At 32.3% G+C, this 18383-nt stretch overlaps 1 protein-coding gene across 1 annotated transcript in view; it reads left to right on the top strand.

Moving 5' to 3' along the window:
* Positions 1-320: 320 nt before the first annotated feature.
* The window catches only part of LOC145259141 (transcription initiation factor TFIID subunit 7-like), a 37668-nt gene continuing 19605 nt past the window's right edge, over positions 321-18383 (top strand). The window contains exons 1-4 of the mRNA XM_080116839.1: positions 321-513; positions 12400-12531; positions 12722-12802; positions 16933-17029. Coding sequence (XP_079972965.1) covers positions 391-513; positions 12400-12531; positions 12722-12802; positions 16933-17029 — 433 coding nt within the window. The 5' untranslated portion in view covers positions 321-390. The remainder of the gene's footprint in view (positions 514-12399; positions 12532-12721; positions 12803-16932; positions 17030-18383) is intronic.

The raw sequence follows: 18383 nt of genomic DNA, 5'->3' as shown, positions 1-18383 counted from the left end.
GGCCCAACTGCACCGACGAAGACCTCAGTGTTGGTAATGAAACCGCATGCCGTTGGTTGAAGAGATGGAGCGACAAGATATGAATGGAGAATTTTAAAATTACACTGGAATTACGTAATTATTATTCAGAAGGGACTTTTCCTCGGTTTGGCAAAACTTCCGCTAAACAGAAAGCAAAAAAAAAAAAAAAAAAAAAAAAAAAAAAAAACAGTTTCATTTAAGCTAATCAGATGTGAGCTACTTCGATGGTACCTATGCTATAATTGAACAGTGAAAAAAATTACAATTAAATTTAGAGAGTTCTAAAGGGAGATAATTCAGGATCGCTCTCTTAAATTAGAGTTTCTACATGGATTTGTTGTTAGCGTGAAAATATTTTACAACTAAATCATGGTTGGAGTTAATATTAAAGTCGGTTCGTCTAATTCTTCGAAACCAACCGTGAAGAAAAGAGATGGAGCAACAGAAAGTGCCTTCGATCTAGAACAACATTTTATCCTCAGATTACCTCCGGTAAAAGTCGATCTTTTTATTTATATCCGAGTTGTTTTATTGTTTGTAATAATTTATACTTAAACAACAGCGAATTATTTGTATTCTTAATCTGTTTTTATATTATTATTATTGATTGATTGATTTTAATGAACGTAGTTGGTTTTTGTTTTGTTTTGTTTTTTGTGTGTGCTAATGTGCACTTACTGATCCGCGCTATTTTTTAAATCGTATTTCCAAGTTTAATTAAAGTTTTATGATATGTTTTTTTTTTTATCATTCAATTGTACAGAATAGGTACAAAACACCCTCCCCTCCGCATGTTAAGAATGGCTTTTTAAATAATAACGTTATTATTTCAGCACGGATCAATAAGTGCATGATTGCATGAGTACCGTTTCTTTTTTTTATTTTTTTTTATTTTTTAGGAATCAATGATTTAAAATGTTTATTAAACTGAACATAATATAATATAATGAGATTTATGCTCTAATATAATTACTCTTCTACCTACCTGGATATAATTTTTGTGTTTTAACTTATTTTAAAGTGTTTTCTTAAATTAAAAATAAAGGTAGTCTAAAGTCTGTTGAGTAAAACGAAAAAAATGGTGGTCGCATTAGAACTATAGTTAAGCCTCGATAATCGTACAAAAGTCGAAAATTAAACCAAATACTGAAAAATGTAATGCTCTAACAAAAATTTTGGGTATTTTTGGTGCTAATGCAGAGAGTGATCCGCGCCATTTTTTAAATCGTATTTCCACGTTTAATTAAAGTTTTATACGTTTTTTATTCAATTGTAAGGTTAAAGTACAGAATAGGTACAAAACACCCTCCTCTCCCCATGTTAAGAATGGCTTTTTAAATAATAACTTTATTTCAGCACGGATCACTCTCTGCAGTGCATGAGTACCGTATTTTTTTTTTATAACCTGCCCCAGTGTACTATAAACACCTCCAAACTCCCAATGTTGAGAACGACTTTCGAAATAACCCCTCCTCTAATCTCTCCATGTTAAGAACGGCTTTCGAGATTCGGCGTGTTTATTCCGAAAGCTGTTCTTAACATAGGGAGGTTGGGGTGTTTATAATTATTATACACTGGGGCACATCGTAAAAATTTACCAAATTTTGTTGAATTTTCGATTTTTTAGCGATTTTCAAGACGAATACTGTTTTTGTTCTAACTCGAACAGGCTTTTCTAGGTATATGCAATTTAATGATAGAAACTATAGGTAGAGTCCATAGTTTTGAAAATTGGCTCATCATAAGTTTTTGTAAGTTTCCAATAACTTTTTGATTGTGTTTAAAAGATTAAACTCTAAAGTTAATCTCTAAAGAGAAAAAATGGCAAATTTTTACATTAGGTCCACCTCCACAATTTTCTTCAAAATGACGACTTTTATGGGTCTTCGACTATGCCGAATAAGAAAATCTGGGTTTGTATTACTGTACACAGATTCAAAAAAGTAAAAAAAAAAAAAAAAAAAAAAAAAAAATATATATAACAAATAAATGTTATCAAAGGCAAGATAAGTTACTTTTCTACCTAACTGGATAGGTTTTTAGTGTTTTTATTTAATGTAAAGTGTTTATTCAGCTCAAAAAGCATTCTGTGTTTACCGATGTATTGGAAAATTAAAAATGGCACCCAACTCTCTTTTTCACACGGTAAGTTTGGGAAAAGGAGTTAAAAATAAAAAACTAGACAAAGTACTGTTAGAAACTGTTGAAAGTAAGTACGATAACTCTTTTATGATTACCTCCCCTTTTACGTTGTAATCCCATAATCCTTTTTTCACTCCCCCGCTTCCTCTTCCTGTCTCAATAAAAAAATATACTTCTCTCTACCCGTCACACACGTGTTCATATCCTCTTTCAAATCTTCGTTCCAGTTCCTTTTCTCTTTTCACTGAAATGCAACTCGCAACAGGTTATGTGCCCAGGAGAGATAATGGAAGCCAATGGAACAGACTTTTATTTGACAGAGATGAAACCAAATATGAAATTTGAGAGACAAAATTGTTATGCCATTCACGCACGCTCGGCCTAAAAAATGCCGTTTTAGGTATACACCCTAATAGAGATGGAAGCGACACTGAGAGAAATGAAGAAGCTTACGCCAAACTTGTACAGTTTTTGGACGACAGAAGTTTATCCTTAATAATGAGAGAAACTACAGATAATGGGAGAAAAGCTCTCAAAATATTACGCGAACACTATGCAAGCAAAGGAAAACCAAGGGTAATCTCCTTGTACACCCAACTCACGTCTCTCAAAAAGAAAGACGAAAGCCTCACAGAATACGTGATAAGAACTGAGACAATTTTTAACAGCTCTGAGAAATGCAAACAGTTGACAATGCCCTAATTATCGCCATGATATTAAAAGGACTACCAACCTGCTACAATCCTTTTTTTGATTTATGTGGCACACAGCAACAAAGAAATAACATTCCTGGAATTTAAAACAGAACTCCATGGTTTCGACGAAACATTGAAACACAAAATCCAGTCGACCAGTGATGAAGTGATGAAATTGATATCGTCTTTTTCAGAGAATACGGATGGAGAACCGTCACCACCATGACAAACCTGAAATATCATGCTTCACATGCGGCGGAAAAGGGCATTTATTGAAAGAATGTCTCAACAACAAACACAAACAGCGAAAACAGTGGTGTAATTACTGTAAAAGTAACACCCATAAAAGGGAGTTCTTCCGTTATAAGCGAAAAGATACAATGAAAAAGGCAGCCGGCACCAAAGAAAACTCCTTCGCATTCAAAACGGAGGACTACTACTACTACTATACCCAGAACTTAATACCGCATACAAACCTACTAGTCGATGCAGGGGTTATTTCACACATTATAACAGACGTGAAGAAATTTAAACATTTCGACCCAACATTGCGTTCTGAGAACCACTACATGGAGTTAGCAGACAGAATTAAAACCAGTGGCTTAGCCTTAAAAAGAGAAGATGCTGAAGTCAGCCTTTTAGACACTAACAGAAACTCAATTACGACAACCCTAAAAGGGGCACTACTTATACCTTGATATCCACAGGATATATTTTCTGTGAAAACTGCAACCCAAAACGGAGCGACAGTTATTTTCGAAGAAGATGGAAATATACTAAAACATAAAAACGGAACGAAATTCAAAATACACATGCGCAATAGACCTAAAAACTATGGGGGAAGGAAATGCAGAAGACGGTTGTCATCAATGCCATGATATCCACACATGGCATAAAATACTCAGCCATTGCAATTACGACAATATAACAAAACTACCCGATGTGGTCGAAAGGATGAAAATAAGAAATAAGACTGCAAACAACAAAAACTGCAACGTTTGCATCCGAGGAAACTTTCCCCAGAAAAGAAATAAATTTCCCAACAAAAGAGTGACAAACATTCTGCATTTAGTACATTCAGACCAAGCCGACCCCATAGAACCAGCAGATTTAAACGGGAACAAATACACCATCTCCTTCACTGATGACTTTTCTGGCACCGTATTTGTATATTTTATTTAAAACAAAAGTGACGCCACACTTGCCACCGAAAAATTCCTCGCAGATATTTCCCCATACGGCAAAATAAAAATACTGAGGTCGGATAATGGTTCGGAGTTCAAATTAAATGACTTCCAGAAGCTACTCTGCAAAAATAACATAAAACCCGAAACCTCAGCACCATACTCGCCTCATCAAAATGGAACGGCTGAAAGAAACTGGCGAACTCTATTTGAAATGGCAAGATGCCTTATAGAAAGCAGCTTACCGAAAACACTGGAGCTATGCAGTTATGACATTGGCAGTTATACAGAACAGATGCTTCAAAAACCGTCTAAAACAGACGCTGTACTACAAAATGACTGGGAGAAAACCGGACTTATCAAGGATGCACATTTTCGGTTTGCCTTGCAATGCCTACTCCAACATAAAAAGAAAGCTAGACCCAAGGTGCCAGAGGGGAATCTTCATCGGATATGATACAAACAGCCCGGCATATCTTATCTACCACCCAGAAAATGGGAAAGTGTGTAAACACAGACTGGTAAAATTCACCAACACCACCAACAACCAACACACTCAAGTGATGATGACGCAAATTTTCCCTCAAGAAACTTAATAAAAATTTAAAGTCAAAGGAAAACCCTGAACGGTCCAATACCGACAAACAAACCAAATCTACTGTAGAAACTAGTTGTATGCAAAGATACTCAACGCGTGAGCACAAAATGCCCAGCTACCTAGAAGACTGTGAGAGTAGTTCAGGATGTGAGCGGCCACGCATTAATCGGCACTGACTACTGCTACAAGGCAGCACACGGCATATCTCGCACTTACAGGGAAGCTGTGACTTCCCCAGCGACACACCGCTGGATCCAAGCGATGCCAGAAGAAATTGACTAAAGGAAAACAATGTATATCATCTAACACCCTTACTCAAAGGCAGAACGACAGTAAATGGTAGATGGGTGTATAAAACTAAGGGAAACGCCGACGGGTCCCCTAAATACAAGGCCAGATTCGTCGCAAAAGTGTATAACCAAACAAAGGAAATGGATCTACACTGAGAACACGTCCCCATCAAAATATTCGGAGACAGTCAAAGCGCTATAGCGCTTTCTAAGGACTCCATTCATCGGCAGAGATGTAAACACATTGACATCAAGCACCATTTTATCAGAGAATTATCTGAATAATAACAAAATACAATTAATTTACTTTCCCACAGCAGATATGATCGCCGACATCATAACAAAACCTCCAACCCGGGCGAAGTTGGACAAGTTTTAAAAGTTTCTATTCGGACCCTAAACTGACACTAATCTGCTCTCACATATCTTTGTTTTTGTAAAAAAAAAGAAACAAATAAATAAAAAATATGCTGAGACCAAAGGGAGGGTGTTGAAAGTAAATACGATAACTCTTATCATAGACCCTTTTATGATTGTCTCCCTTTTACGTTGTAATCCCATAATCCTTTTTTCACTCCCCGCTTCCTCTTCCTGTCTCAAAAAATATACTTCTCTTTCATACCCGTCACACACGTGTTCGTATCCTCCTTCAAGTATTCGTTCCAGTTCCTTTTCTCTTTTCACTGAAATGCAACTCGCAACAGAAACTCGCTCCATATATGTTACTGTGACATAGGCTGACATATATTCGGTGGGTTTTTAACAGTATTTTGTATATTTTTTATTTTTAACTCCTTTTCCCAAACTTACCGTGTGAAAGAGAGACTCGGGCACCATTTTGTATTGTCCAATACATCGGTAAACACTGAATGTTTTTCAAGCTGAATAAACATGTTACATTAAATAAAAACACTAGAAAATTATCTAGTTAGGTAGAAAAGTAACTTATCTTGCCTTTGATAACATTTATTTGTTATATATTTGTTTTTTTGACAATTTTTTCGAATCTGTGTACAGTAATACAAACCCCATTCAAAAGCCGTTCTTAATATGGGGAAGTTAGGGGTGTCTATTCCAAAAGCCGTTCTTAACATGGTAAGGTTGAGGGTGTCTATTCTGAAAACCGTTCTTAACATGGAGAAGTTGGGAGTGTTTATTCCGAAAGCCGTTCTTAACATGAAATTTACTCAATGAAGTGAAAAAAATCGTAATTGTTTTGTTTTACACGCATGCACATAATTCCTCGGTTGTGAAAAAAATGGCTGTCAGAAATTACAATAGCTTTTACGTTGGATTTATATCTTAAAAAATACTTGTCTCTGCAAAATTTAAATGAGATTTTCTTATTCAGCATGGTCGAAGACTGGTAAATGTCGATATCGGAATATCCTGGACAAATCACCGCTAAAAAAAAGTCTGCGTCCATCAAATTAAACATCGAATTGGAAACATGAAAACAAAATGAAACAAACTTTCTTTATTTTTATTATTGCCAGATGCATTTCTCCTGTTATTATTTTGGCAAGAACAAATTACTAAATCATTATCTTTCTTACTAAAATGAAATAAAATTGTTAATTCTTTTATTTTTTTCCACGCGTACTTTAATAAAATTCACTGAAAATGAAAAAAAATAACGGGTGCAGCTGAGATAAGTAGATCCCGCAGACGAGCCTCGATCTGACATTCAGCAAATTTAGGTTAAAAACAAAATGTAAACAAAATATTTTAGAAAATAATTTCTTAATCTATAAATATAAAAGCGAAAATGTATGTATGTATGTATGTTCGCTTTTTCTGTGTGTCTACAAAAGGCTTCTTTCAGAGAAGCGGTCGGTCGGTTCACAACTTTTTAAAACTTTTTATATCACATATAAATCGTAATATCTCACAGTTAACAACGAAGCTCACCTGTCTATTTAATTTGCTCGATTTTGGGAAGATAAATATTCAATATTTGTCGCTCGCCGCATGTGGGTTAGTCTTTTTCCTATAACATCTTGGGGGAAAAAAAAGCGTTCAGCAGTAAATGAAATCTCGCAGTCAAACTTGACCTCATTAACTCATTAAAACGAGCACCTGCTAAATCCAAGTAATTAAATAAATTCAAACGTGTTTCCGTAAGCATGTTGCGGTGGGGCAATAGTTAACGTCGCACTTTTTTTTTTTTTTCACACTTTAATTGACAACTTTCCCATAACGGTACGGGTTCGATCCTCAAACTTACTTCTTTTTTTTTTTTTTTTTTTTAGACCCCCCCCCCCACACACACACACACCGCCAAACACCCGGGCAACGCCGGGTACCACTCGCTAGTTTTAAATAAAAATTAATTGTAAAGAAAATTTTTTGTAAATAATTATTGAAAAATATTGTAAAGTGTTTACTAGGCACTACCATTTTATGTGAACTTTTCTAAAATGTACACATGATCTAGTGACGTCATCAATTGATGTGAGCCATGGTGAACGATTTTTTTTTTTTTTTAACTATTATTTACTACTGTAATTTAATTTAATAGCAATTTATTTTACATTCAAATAGTTTACTTAAAGATTAAATTATCGAAATATAAAAAAGATTCACTATTATCTAACGATAAGTAAATTAAATAATTAAGTAAAATCTGTTTTTTTTGGGGGGGGGGTTCAGTGAGGGTAGAAAACATAACACAAAAATAAAATATTATGTGACTTTTTTGATATCTACGGAAGAGCAGAAGTGACAATAAAATAGTTTGTTAGTTCACTACACATGTTATTTGTTTAAGTTTTCGATACTTTTGAACGATTTAAATTATTTATACGAAAGAGCATTTTTCCCCCTTGAATACTACTTGGGAATAATTTTCCCTTTTATCAGTTTGGTGCCTCTGACCACTTCATTACTACTAAAATTAAAAACAAACATTAACGAAAGAAATTGAGTTTTTAAAGTATCTTAAATTGAGGAAAAAGAAGTTTAATAAACTTCAAAATTAAACATAAACACAAGGAAAAAATTTATAAAAATAATTTAACTTACTTTTAATAATTTGGTTACTTTTTAGTAAACACTAACAGAATAATCAAGTTTGGAGTTTCAGAATGGCGAACACAACTGCGGAAGTGAATATTTTCAATCAAACAGTTCATTTTTGTTCAGTCCCGGCTTCCGTATTTTATTTCATAAAACAAGACGTACAAGAATATTGCAGTGCATGTAGAAAAACTGGATTTTAACGCAATATTAATTTTGAATCGGTTTTAATCTGGCCATAAAATAGGTGGCAAGAGTCATGTTTATATTATAACTTTATATTTAAAAAAAAAATTTTTCACACAATTAATTAAAAAATCTATGTAGCGGACATTTTGAAGTAATGGAATTTTAATCTTTTAAAAATCAGTTAATTTTTAAGAAGTTACTTTTTCTTTCCAATTCAACTGATTATAGTATATATTTATTAGAAAAAATGCTATTTAAAATAAAAACATAATAATATTAAGTTTATATCAGTTTTTTAATTGCAACTTCAAGGTAAATTTTTGTTTAATACGTGTGTTTAAACTTTTAAAAAATAAATATGGTGGGGGGACACGCACTAAAAAAATGTTTCCTCTCATATATTTTATGGAAACTGCATTTTATATGTAACTAGCGAGGGGTACCCGGCGTTGCCCGGGTGTTTGTAGGTGTGTGTGAAAAAAAACAGGTGCCCGTAAAAAAAAAAAGCCTTGACGACGCGCAGTTGGAAAATAGTAAAGGGTGGAAAAAAAAAAACAGGTGACCGTAAAAAAAAAAAAGCCTTGACGACGTGCAGTTGGAAAATAGTAAAGGGTGGAAAAAAAAAACAGGTGCCCGTAAAAAAAAAAAGCCTTGACGACGCGCAGTTGGAAAATAGTAAAGGGTGGAAAAAAAAAACAGGTGCCCGTAAAAAAAAAAGCCTTGACGACGCGCAGTTGGAAAATAGTAAAGGGTGGAAAAAAAAACAGGTACGCGTTTTTGATTGACGTAACGGCGATAGCTATTCAGCAGTTAGCATTTTGTGCGGGACAGTTTTTAATGAGGTCAATAAATCGGTTTGTTTGTTTTTAAAAACTCGCTCCCTCGTCTCGAAATGAAAGCTACCGTCTGATATGACGAAGTCGACATTGACCAAACATTACTTAGCTCTCTAGAGACCACCGGCTCTGGGCCTGTGATTAGAGTCGAGTTTCGCTTTTTGTTTATACCGAAAACCGAATGTAACGCGTGCCGATGTGGGAAATGTGGAATAATTAACGTTTGAAAGTCAATAAAATTAAATAGACAGGCAAGCTCCGTGGTTAACTGCGAGATATTACAATTTATAGATGATATAAAAAGTTTTAAGAAGTTGTGAAGCGAGCGAGCGCTTCTCTGAAAGAAGCCTTTTATGGACATCGAGGAAAAGCGTACGTACATACATTTTCGCTTTTATATTTATAGATTTCATTCTAAAATGGATAAGTATCGAAAATTTCACAAAAATCTGACCATTAGCTGATTTTTGCTAGATTTATTAAACACGGGTATGTTTTCATGTTCGGAATGTTTACTACATGGGAACGTTATTTTAAAGCACCAATTATGTAAACACAATTTTTGTCTTGCAATTTCATTATTTTCATACTATGAAAAAAAATTTTTAATTATAACAAAGTGCTTACTACATGGGAACGTTATTTTTAAAGCGCCAATTGTATAAACACGATTTTCGTCACGCAATTTCATTATTTTCGTTCGATGAAAAATTTTTTTTTTGAATTATTACTAGTTTATTTTGCCCTTCTTCTTTTAAATGGTACAAAAGTTATACTGATAATATTAATTTATAATAGTTACATCGTGTTACATACAGGGTGGAGTAATTCTGTCGTGAATTTTGGCAGTCCTTAGTGTTTACATAGTTGGTTCTTTGAGATAATAGGGGCGCCTCAAACCCCACTTCCAAAAAAAAGACAACAAACGAAAAAAGCTTTAGTGTTTTTACTATTTTAAAGCGCTTTTTTCTTTTCTTTTCTTTTTTTTCTTTTCTTTTTTTTCTTTTCTTTTTTTTCTTTTCTTTTTTTTCTTTTCTTTTTTTTTTTCTTTTTTTTTTTTCTTTTTTTTTTTTCTTTTTTTTCTTTTCTTTTTTTTCTTTTCTTTTTTTTTTCTTTTCTTTTTTTTCTTTTTTTTCTTTTTTTTCTTTTTTTTCTTTTTTTTCTTTTTTTTCTTTTCTTTCTTTTCTTTCTTTTCTTTTTTTTCTTTTTTTTTTTTCTTTTTTTTCTTTTCTTTTTTTTCTTTTCTTTTTTTTCTTTTCTTTTTTTTTCTTTTTTTTCTTTTCTTTTTTTTTCTTTTCTTTTTTTTTCTTTTCTTTTTTTTCTTTTCTTTTTTTTCTTTTTTTTTCTTTTTTTTCTTTCTTTTTTTTCTTTCTTTTTTTTCTTTCTTTTTTTTCTTTCTTTTTTTTTTTTCTTTTCTTTTTTTTTTTTCTTTTCTTTTTTTTTTTCTTTTCTTTTTTTTTTCTTTTCTTTTCTTTTTTCTTTTCTTTTTTTTTGAAGTTTGAAACACAAGTAGTGGCTAGTTGTTAACTTATAACAGCAAGGGCACATGGCGGAAATTCTTCAGCATTTAAATGTATTGTAATGCTTTTATTGGGGTCGAAAAACGTTTTTCAGCCGGTATATTACTTCCTATTTACTTGCCTCCCCACGAGGGCAGAGTTAGACACAAAGTCGGGTTTTAATATAGAGAAGCATTTATTACTAAAAAAACGAAATGGCGAAATATAAAAGCAAGTTAAGCTAAAAGTAAAAAAAAAAAATTAAAAATACAATTCAAAGAATTAAAGAAAGACAAAATTCCGCTTGTAAAATATTTTTTTCTCTTAGAAACGCTTTTGCCTCCTCATAATTTCTCCAAAATTGGCTCATGCTTTCTATATCAATATCATGCTTTCTATATTCAAAGGGTCAATAATGGTAGAAGCACCAGTATCGTATTTCACAAAATTAAATTATTAAGCATTATTTAAATTTTAACTAAATCTTAAATTAACTTTATCGGAAACTTATTTTCAAATATGATCATTTTATATTGTATATTTTATTTCACTTTATATAAAGTTCAGCTTCTTTTTTTTTTTAAATAAGTCTGTAAAAAAAATTAACAAAATTGATCAATTATTTGATTTTTGAGAGTATTTTAAAAATCCTATTTTTATTGTTTGTCAAAATATGTAAAAATAACATTGGGTTCCATTTTTTTTTTTTTTTTTTTTTTTTTTTTTTTTTTTTGGTACGTGTGCACTTATTGAACCGTGCTGAAATAATAACGTTATTTAGAAAGCCATTCTTAATATGGGGAGAGGAAAGTGTTTTGTAAGTATTCTTTACATTCACCTAACAATTTAATAAAAACAAAGATATCATAAAACTTTGATTTAACTTGAAAATACTATTTAAAAATAGCGCGGTTCAAGAACCTTTTTTTTTTTTTTTTTCCATATTTAGCTTTTGAGGGAATTTTTTTGAAAATTCACTGGTTTTACGGAGTAAAAAAAAAATGAGATTTTTTTTTCATAATCTTTCTTCTTGAGAATACTGCAAAAATTACAATGAATCAATTTTATTTCACAAGTTTTTACTGCTATTATTTGCTATGGAGGTTAAAAATTCTACCTTTATTATGGTCGTACCTAGTGTCTGTTTGTTGGGGAAACACCCCATACGACTTGGAATAATGAAATATTCCATGACGTCACTTTCAGTTTACCAAAGAGTCAGAAAAAGACACGTGGGGAGTATGGTCGTCAGCAGTGAGCAATTACCCCATTTTTATATTTTTGTTAGTACATATTCATTTAATTGTTACTGTGTCTTCCTTGTCAATTATTCAAACACTAACACCATAATACTGTTCAATTAATAGAGATTAGTATTTTATGCAAAAATGAACAAATTTAACCATATTCAACCACCAAGTTGGTATTTTTTAGAAGCTCCCTCCTTGGATAGAGCACTTTCTTAAATTATGTCACCCCCTCCCTACTTAGCATATTGCAAAGCTCTTTGTAAATAAACAAATGGAGCACTTTAAAAGTGACAATTAATGTTTATATAAAGACATTAGGGATATAATTTACAAGCGCCGATACCATGACTTAGAGGGAGAACTGCCAACTATCAAGTAGATGCTTGTAGGTTCAATTCCTGGCTTTGGATAGGTGCTAGTCTAGGCTTACTGAAGGACTGTGATACAGCAAAAAAATCTGTTTGTGGTTGACTATATGAAGGAAAGAGATCATTTAGTTTGTACGTTTGGAGTTTGGTAGTCTGGAAAATTGAAGGCTATTACTTTATAAAAAGGAGCAGCTTGTTTGTAATCGAATATGTTTCATTGCAAATCTCAAATCTTTATTTAATCGTTTAAACAGCAACATTATTTTATTTATCTTTTTTCTTTTCTATTTTTGTTTTTTTGTTTTGTAGGGTCCAGCTCAGGAACTTCGTAAAGATGTCCAATTTGGTGCAGTTTCATTGAAAGATAAATTAAGTATTGAGGTACAAAATGATCTTCGTCATGGAACTGTACGTTACGACAATGATGTTTTCTCTGCAAAGGTAAAAACCTCTTCACAGTTGCAACATCGTTTGTGTAACTTTGTTTTGTAACGTGTAATTACCATCATAATTGTTTTGTAACATGTTATCATTGTTGCCATAATTGTTTTGTAACGCGTTGTTACTGCCGTCATAATTTATTATTTCGAGATGTGTAATTCTGTTGATAGCAGTTTTGATTTTGTTTCAGCTCATGGATTTTCCCTGCATGATGGAAACATTAAAAACAGTTGATCAAAAGACTTTCTACAAAATAGCGGACGTCATGCAAGTAAGTTTTTTTCTCTTCCATCAACAAGTTTTAAATATTGCTTGTCAAGAATTCTTCTATATTAAAAACACAAAAAGTAAGAAAAATCTGTATGACATACACAAATTGATCAAGTAGTTTGACGTTTATCAAGAAAATCATTTTTATGCACATTTGAATTTTTTTCAATCCCCCCCCCTCCGTTTTCATGTAAAAAAAAAAAAATGGCTTTCTAAAATCATGATTTGGAGTTATCTCCCTTTTTCTTAATATTTTCAAGATGGAGGTTACAATATTATAGCTGTTCGTTCAGCTACAAAACTTTTTCTCGTTTAAAAATAATCCGTTGATCAGTTTACGTGAATTTTTGGATACAATATTTTCTTTCCATCACAAACATTTTTTTTCAACGTGGCAGGCGAAATAGTCACTTGTTGGATACTCATAAAATTTGATTTTTTTTTTTTTTTATTTAAAAATAATCTGTTGATCCGTTTACATGATTTTTGGAATACAATATTTTCTTTTCATCATGGGAACATACTACAGACAGATTTTTCTTTATTTTGGTTTTTTAATAGGGAGAATTCTGGACAAGCGCCAATCACATCGATGTCTGAATAGGAGTAGATTTTTAAAGAAGAGTTGGTACTTTTACACTATTGGGACGAAATTTCAGAAATCGTAAAACTGAATTTCACATGAAAACAATGGTATCTACGTGTTCTTTGTATTTTTAAGATGATTTTATAAAAAAATTACGAAAATAAATAAGGTAGAAAATTATTTATTAAAGAAAATAAAAAATACAATTTGATGAAAACAATCGTAAAACACAGTTCAAAAGGGAGGTAGTTTTGCGTTTTGATTCAAACAAGATGGCCGAAATTTTTCACCTGCTAACACAATTAAAGTTGGGTATTTTTTTTTTTAATAATTCAGTAATATTCAGGTAATTTCAACTGTATAATTTGGAAGCTACCATTGTAATTTATTAGAAATGACAAAAAAATTATTTGAAACCATTCTTTTTTATCTAAAAACTCCACTGGTCGACTACGAAATCTTGTCCCAGTTCTGTAGAAGCACCGAAGAGTTTATTATTTTTCTATCTAAGCAGATAAGGTGTTGGGCTAAACCTGTTCCTTTTAAGTGCTAGCATATAATTTGAGTGCTGAAAGTATTTTTTGTGCAATAATTACATTTTCAAAGCAAATATATTTTGTGCAAGGTCATTTTTATAACCGGTCAAGAGATCTAACATTTGGGGTATTTTTACTTGAGATAAAACTCCCAGTCAACAGATACTTTTTATCTTCCATTGCTCTGAAAGAATTCTGAAAGGAAATTCAATCAATATCCAGAATTTCCCCTATATCAACAAAAAAAAATAAAGAAAATATATGATGTATGTATCCATCACAAAACAAAAATATCATATTCAAAAATCATATTAATTGAAGGTATAGTTTTATCTTTAAATAAGAAAATAAAATTTTATGAGTATTCAAAGAGTGACTGTCTTGCCCAACATTTAAAAAAAACAAAAAAACTTCAAGAAACAAAGGAGATCATTTAAAAATAATTCAAACTTGCTAGATTATTGAAAACAATTTTTGAAGATAACTAATGTGATTTAAGTTTTGCTAAATTGACCAAAGATTTTCAGTTTTCAGAAAATATTTACCTCTCTGGTTTCTTTTTTTTTTTTTTGCAAAGCTCAGTTTTTGCTAATTGCCTTGGAAAACTATTTTTATTAATAATTAATTTTCTACCTTATCGTTTTTCATAATTTTTGGATATGGTCATAACTGTGACACTGGTTTCACTTAAAACTCAATATTTAAAATTTCAAATTTCACTACAATAATGAAGAAGAACCATAATGTTTTCCAAAATATGACTAAACTCCTATTTAGAATTTGCACCACCATGCAATCCCACACATCTATTTCAGACTGACAACAACTGTCAATAAAACCAAGCATTTTTTTTCTCTTCATGAGGGGTTGACCCCTCAAGATTAATACCACCAGCAAAATGAAGAGAAAAAAACATACAAACAAGTCTTTGAAAAAGGTGTATTACACTGAGAGTCTCAGAAAAAAAATCATTTTAATCATTTAATAAAATATTTCATAGCATATTTTGGTTTTCTAAAATTTCAAATAAATCTATTAATTTTTTAGTTTTTTATTTTAAACTTAATTTTTCATTTCTGCTCCAAATTCTGGAGTGATGCCTCTTTGTTGATTTTAAACGATCGGTAAAACTAAAATCTATAAATTATAATAATGCCTAAATAAGATGTAAATTTGTTTTTGGTCAGTATGCAAAGCAAAGTTTATTTTTTAGTAAAGTTTATGCATCCCTATATGTTTAGAAATTTAAAAAGAATCAGAATGAGGGGGAGTCTGGAGTTATCCTATCATTAGTTAGAATTTTGTTTCCGAATTTTCTCTGAGCAACGCAAGTGGAGTATTTGCAGCTAAAAAGATATCTGCTGGCTGTCTCAAGTAAAAGACCAAAAATGTAAGTTCTCTCGGCCTGTTATAGGAATGGTCTTGCTTTTGTGGTAATAAATATTGCAATCAAAAGGTATCTCAAATTTTTGTCTCATATGAGTTCTTGCTCGTCGTATGATAAACGTCCTGATGGGCAACCAATATATAAATATATCTATCCAGAAGGCTGGGATACCTGGTTTCTCCGGATATCTGAAGCATTCACTAATGATATGGAACTCGATACTTTCAACCAAAAAAGACAAAATAAAATTACATGTGATCTGGCTGGATCTTGTGAGTGCATATGGTTCAGTTCTGCACCATTTAATTCAAATGACCCTCAACATTTTTAACTTTCCTAGTAAAATTAGTAAAATCATAATGAAATATTTCAATTCAGCCTTTATGAAATTTACCCTAAAAAATTGTTATAAAATGGCAGACACTTATGATGGGTTGTGATTTCCCCACTGCTTTTTATTTTGGTCATGGAAATCATAGTGCATGGTGCAGCAAACATGTCGAGAGGAGTAATGACTAATCAGCATCTGATTCTTCCTCCATCTAGAGCTTTTATGGATGACATCACCATTCTTATCCCATCCAAAAATGATGTCGATGCACTGCTACAAAAGTACCATGACCTCTTCACATGGGCAAGAATGAAGGCTAAGCCAAAGAAAAGTCAAAGCCTTTTGTTAAGCGGAGAATCTATCAGAGATTAATTTCAAAGTTGGGGGAGATATGATCCTAACAGTCAAAGATTCCAATTAAAAGCCTTGGACATATTTATTCAACTCCCATGACTGATTGACATTGGGGTATAGAGATCCAGAAGGTAACCTTGAAGGGTTTTAAATCAATTTACAGTCAACGAATCCATAATTCAGATTCACAAAGAAGGTAAATGGAGGAAACAAAAACATTAAATTTGTAATGTGTCACTGGTGAATGGAGCTAATTAATAGAAAATTTCAATAGATCTTAAGACATCTTTACAATTTCCAGTTTACATTATTTGAACAGAAAAGTGGCCAGACATTGTTGTATGGTTTGATTCAAAGAAGAGCGTCCTTCTCATAGAATTGACCATCCTCTGGGAAGGAAACCTGGAGGTTGCACACAAACAGAAAAAAGACCGATATGAGACACTGCTTGCCGACTATGTGGGAAAAGGTTGGATATGCCATGTGATTCCTATTGAGGTTGGTTGTTGTGAATTTCTAAGAAACTTAGTCATTTTGTTTCTTTCAAACATAGGAATCATAAACCACAATCTGAAAGTTGCCTCAGATTGTCTTAAGAAATTTTGTTTCTTTCAAACATAGGAATCATGAACCACAATCTGAAAGTTGCTTCAGATTGTCTTAAGAAAAGTTCAAGCTGGATTTGGTCAGGAGTGAAAATTTTCAACATGAAAAGATGTTATAATTTCTCCTTGGGGTATCTGTATTTTATTTTTCTAATATCCTGCACAATAGCCAAAGCTGGTTGTTAGTGCCAGGAGTGGCAATACCACCTTGAGCTACCAAAACTGTTATCATCCTGGTTGGCAGCTGATGAGAGCAGGGTACCACACATGCTTTCACATGTTGTATGATGAAAATTTAAAAGAAAAATGTAACTTTTCTATTTCGTTTGCAGTTATTGATCTGCACATACGATGATGATACAAGTCAAGATGAAAATGAAAGCCCACGTAAAAAAGACAAGGATAAAAAATATCATTTTCCCCATGGAAGTAAGTGATAAATTTTGCATTTTAATTTAATATTACTTATATTGATAAATAATATTATCACTACTTTTTTTTAATTTAAAATGATTTTTAAATTTTGAATTTGCTGTATTTTTTTTGTTTCATTTTCTTTTTAATTTTACAGGGTTACTGCAGGCTTGAAAAGCCCTTGAATTTTTATATTTGCCTTGAAAAGGCCTTATTTCTATTATTACTTTGAAAATCCTTGAAAATATGGAAAATGTCTTGAAAATTTCTTGAAAAGTGTATTCTTTATGTCCAGTAAAAATTTTGTGTTGAAATATAAAAATTAAAATCAAAATAAATGATATTACATTATCTTTAAAGGATTACTATTATAATATTAGATTATTTTTTTCAATATTGAAAATAAAATCGAAATACATTGTTCTGAAATTGCATCGTATTGTGGATATAAGAGTTACGTCTATGTTGGGTAGGTATGTAACTCTATTTTTGTTCTCATTTATAATTTGATTTTTTGTGGAATGGGGACACAAGAGAAGAGGAGTAGTGGTGGCTGTCATGAATAAAATTACCCTCCCCCTCTAATAAAAATGTTCCTTGTGCAGATGGGACTCTCCAATGGAAACCCCCCCCCCCAAGCTCACTCTCACAATTCAGTAGATTAACCATCTCCAAATTCCACACTGTACAATTTTGTTTTATCACTTGCTTCCAATTTTTCCTTAGACCAGCAACCTTCTTGCAATTCAAGACATCCATATTTTTGCAACAGTTTATTCCAGAGGATGAGCACTCCACTTAGCCGTACCTTCACAACTGATTCATTTTTAAATCTATCTACTCGCAGGTCTGTCATCAATGCAGTCAGGTGAAAGAGGACTGTGTTGTATTTCTCTCCCACAATGAGAAATTTGACACAAGGGTCAGAAAGTGGGATTGAAAAGTATGCACTCCAGAGGAGGAGCATTCCTACCCTGTAAAAGATGCTTGAGCAATCCAGTTGGCATTCTCCAGTAAAGGAGCCTCAGGCAATTAGCAATAAACTAACCCCTTCTCAAATAGAAGGCAAAGCCTATCAGATTGGACCTCTTAGAACTGCACAGAACCAGCATTACACCGCAATCAACAGGGAAGGGATCATTACAAGTATGGGCTAAATTCTTGATTTTGGGGCCTAATGGAAAAAAAATCCCCAGGTGAAAGAGGGCTTGATGAGAGCCCAGTATTCACTGCCATATAATATCACGCTCTTGACATGGCTGCTAAATAACTTGTAATGTTTTCATTGGTGAACAATCAATAAACCAAATAAGTCTTTATACATACATGTGTTTATACATGTTGGTCTTTTCGCTTTTTCTCATCACCA

This window comes from Euprymna scolopes, chromosome 34 (genome assembly GCF_053919585.1).
Source record: "Euprymna scolopes isolate OS-2025 chromosome 34, ASM5391958v1, whole genome shotgun sequence".
NCBI classification, from domain to species: Eukaryota; Metazoa; Mollusca; class Cephalopoda; order Sepiida; family Sepiolidae; genus Euprymna; species Euprymna scolopes.
Note: the sequence above shows the minus strand (reverse complement) of the source record. Positions and strands in the feature narration are given on the sequence as shown.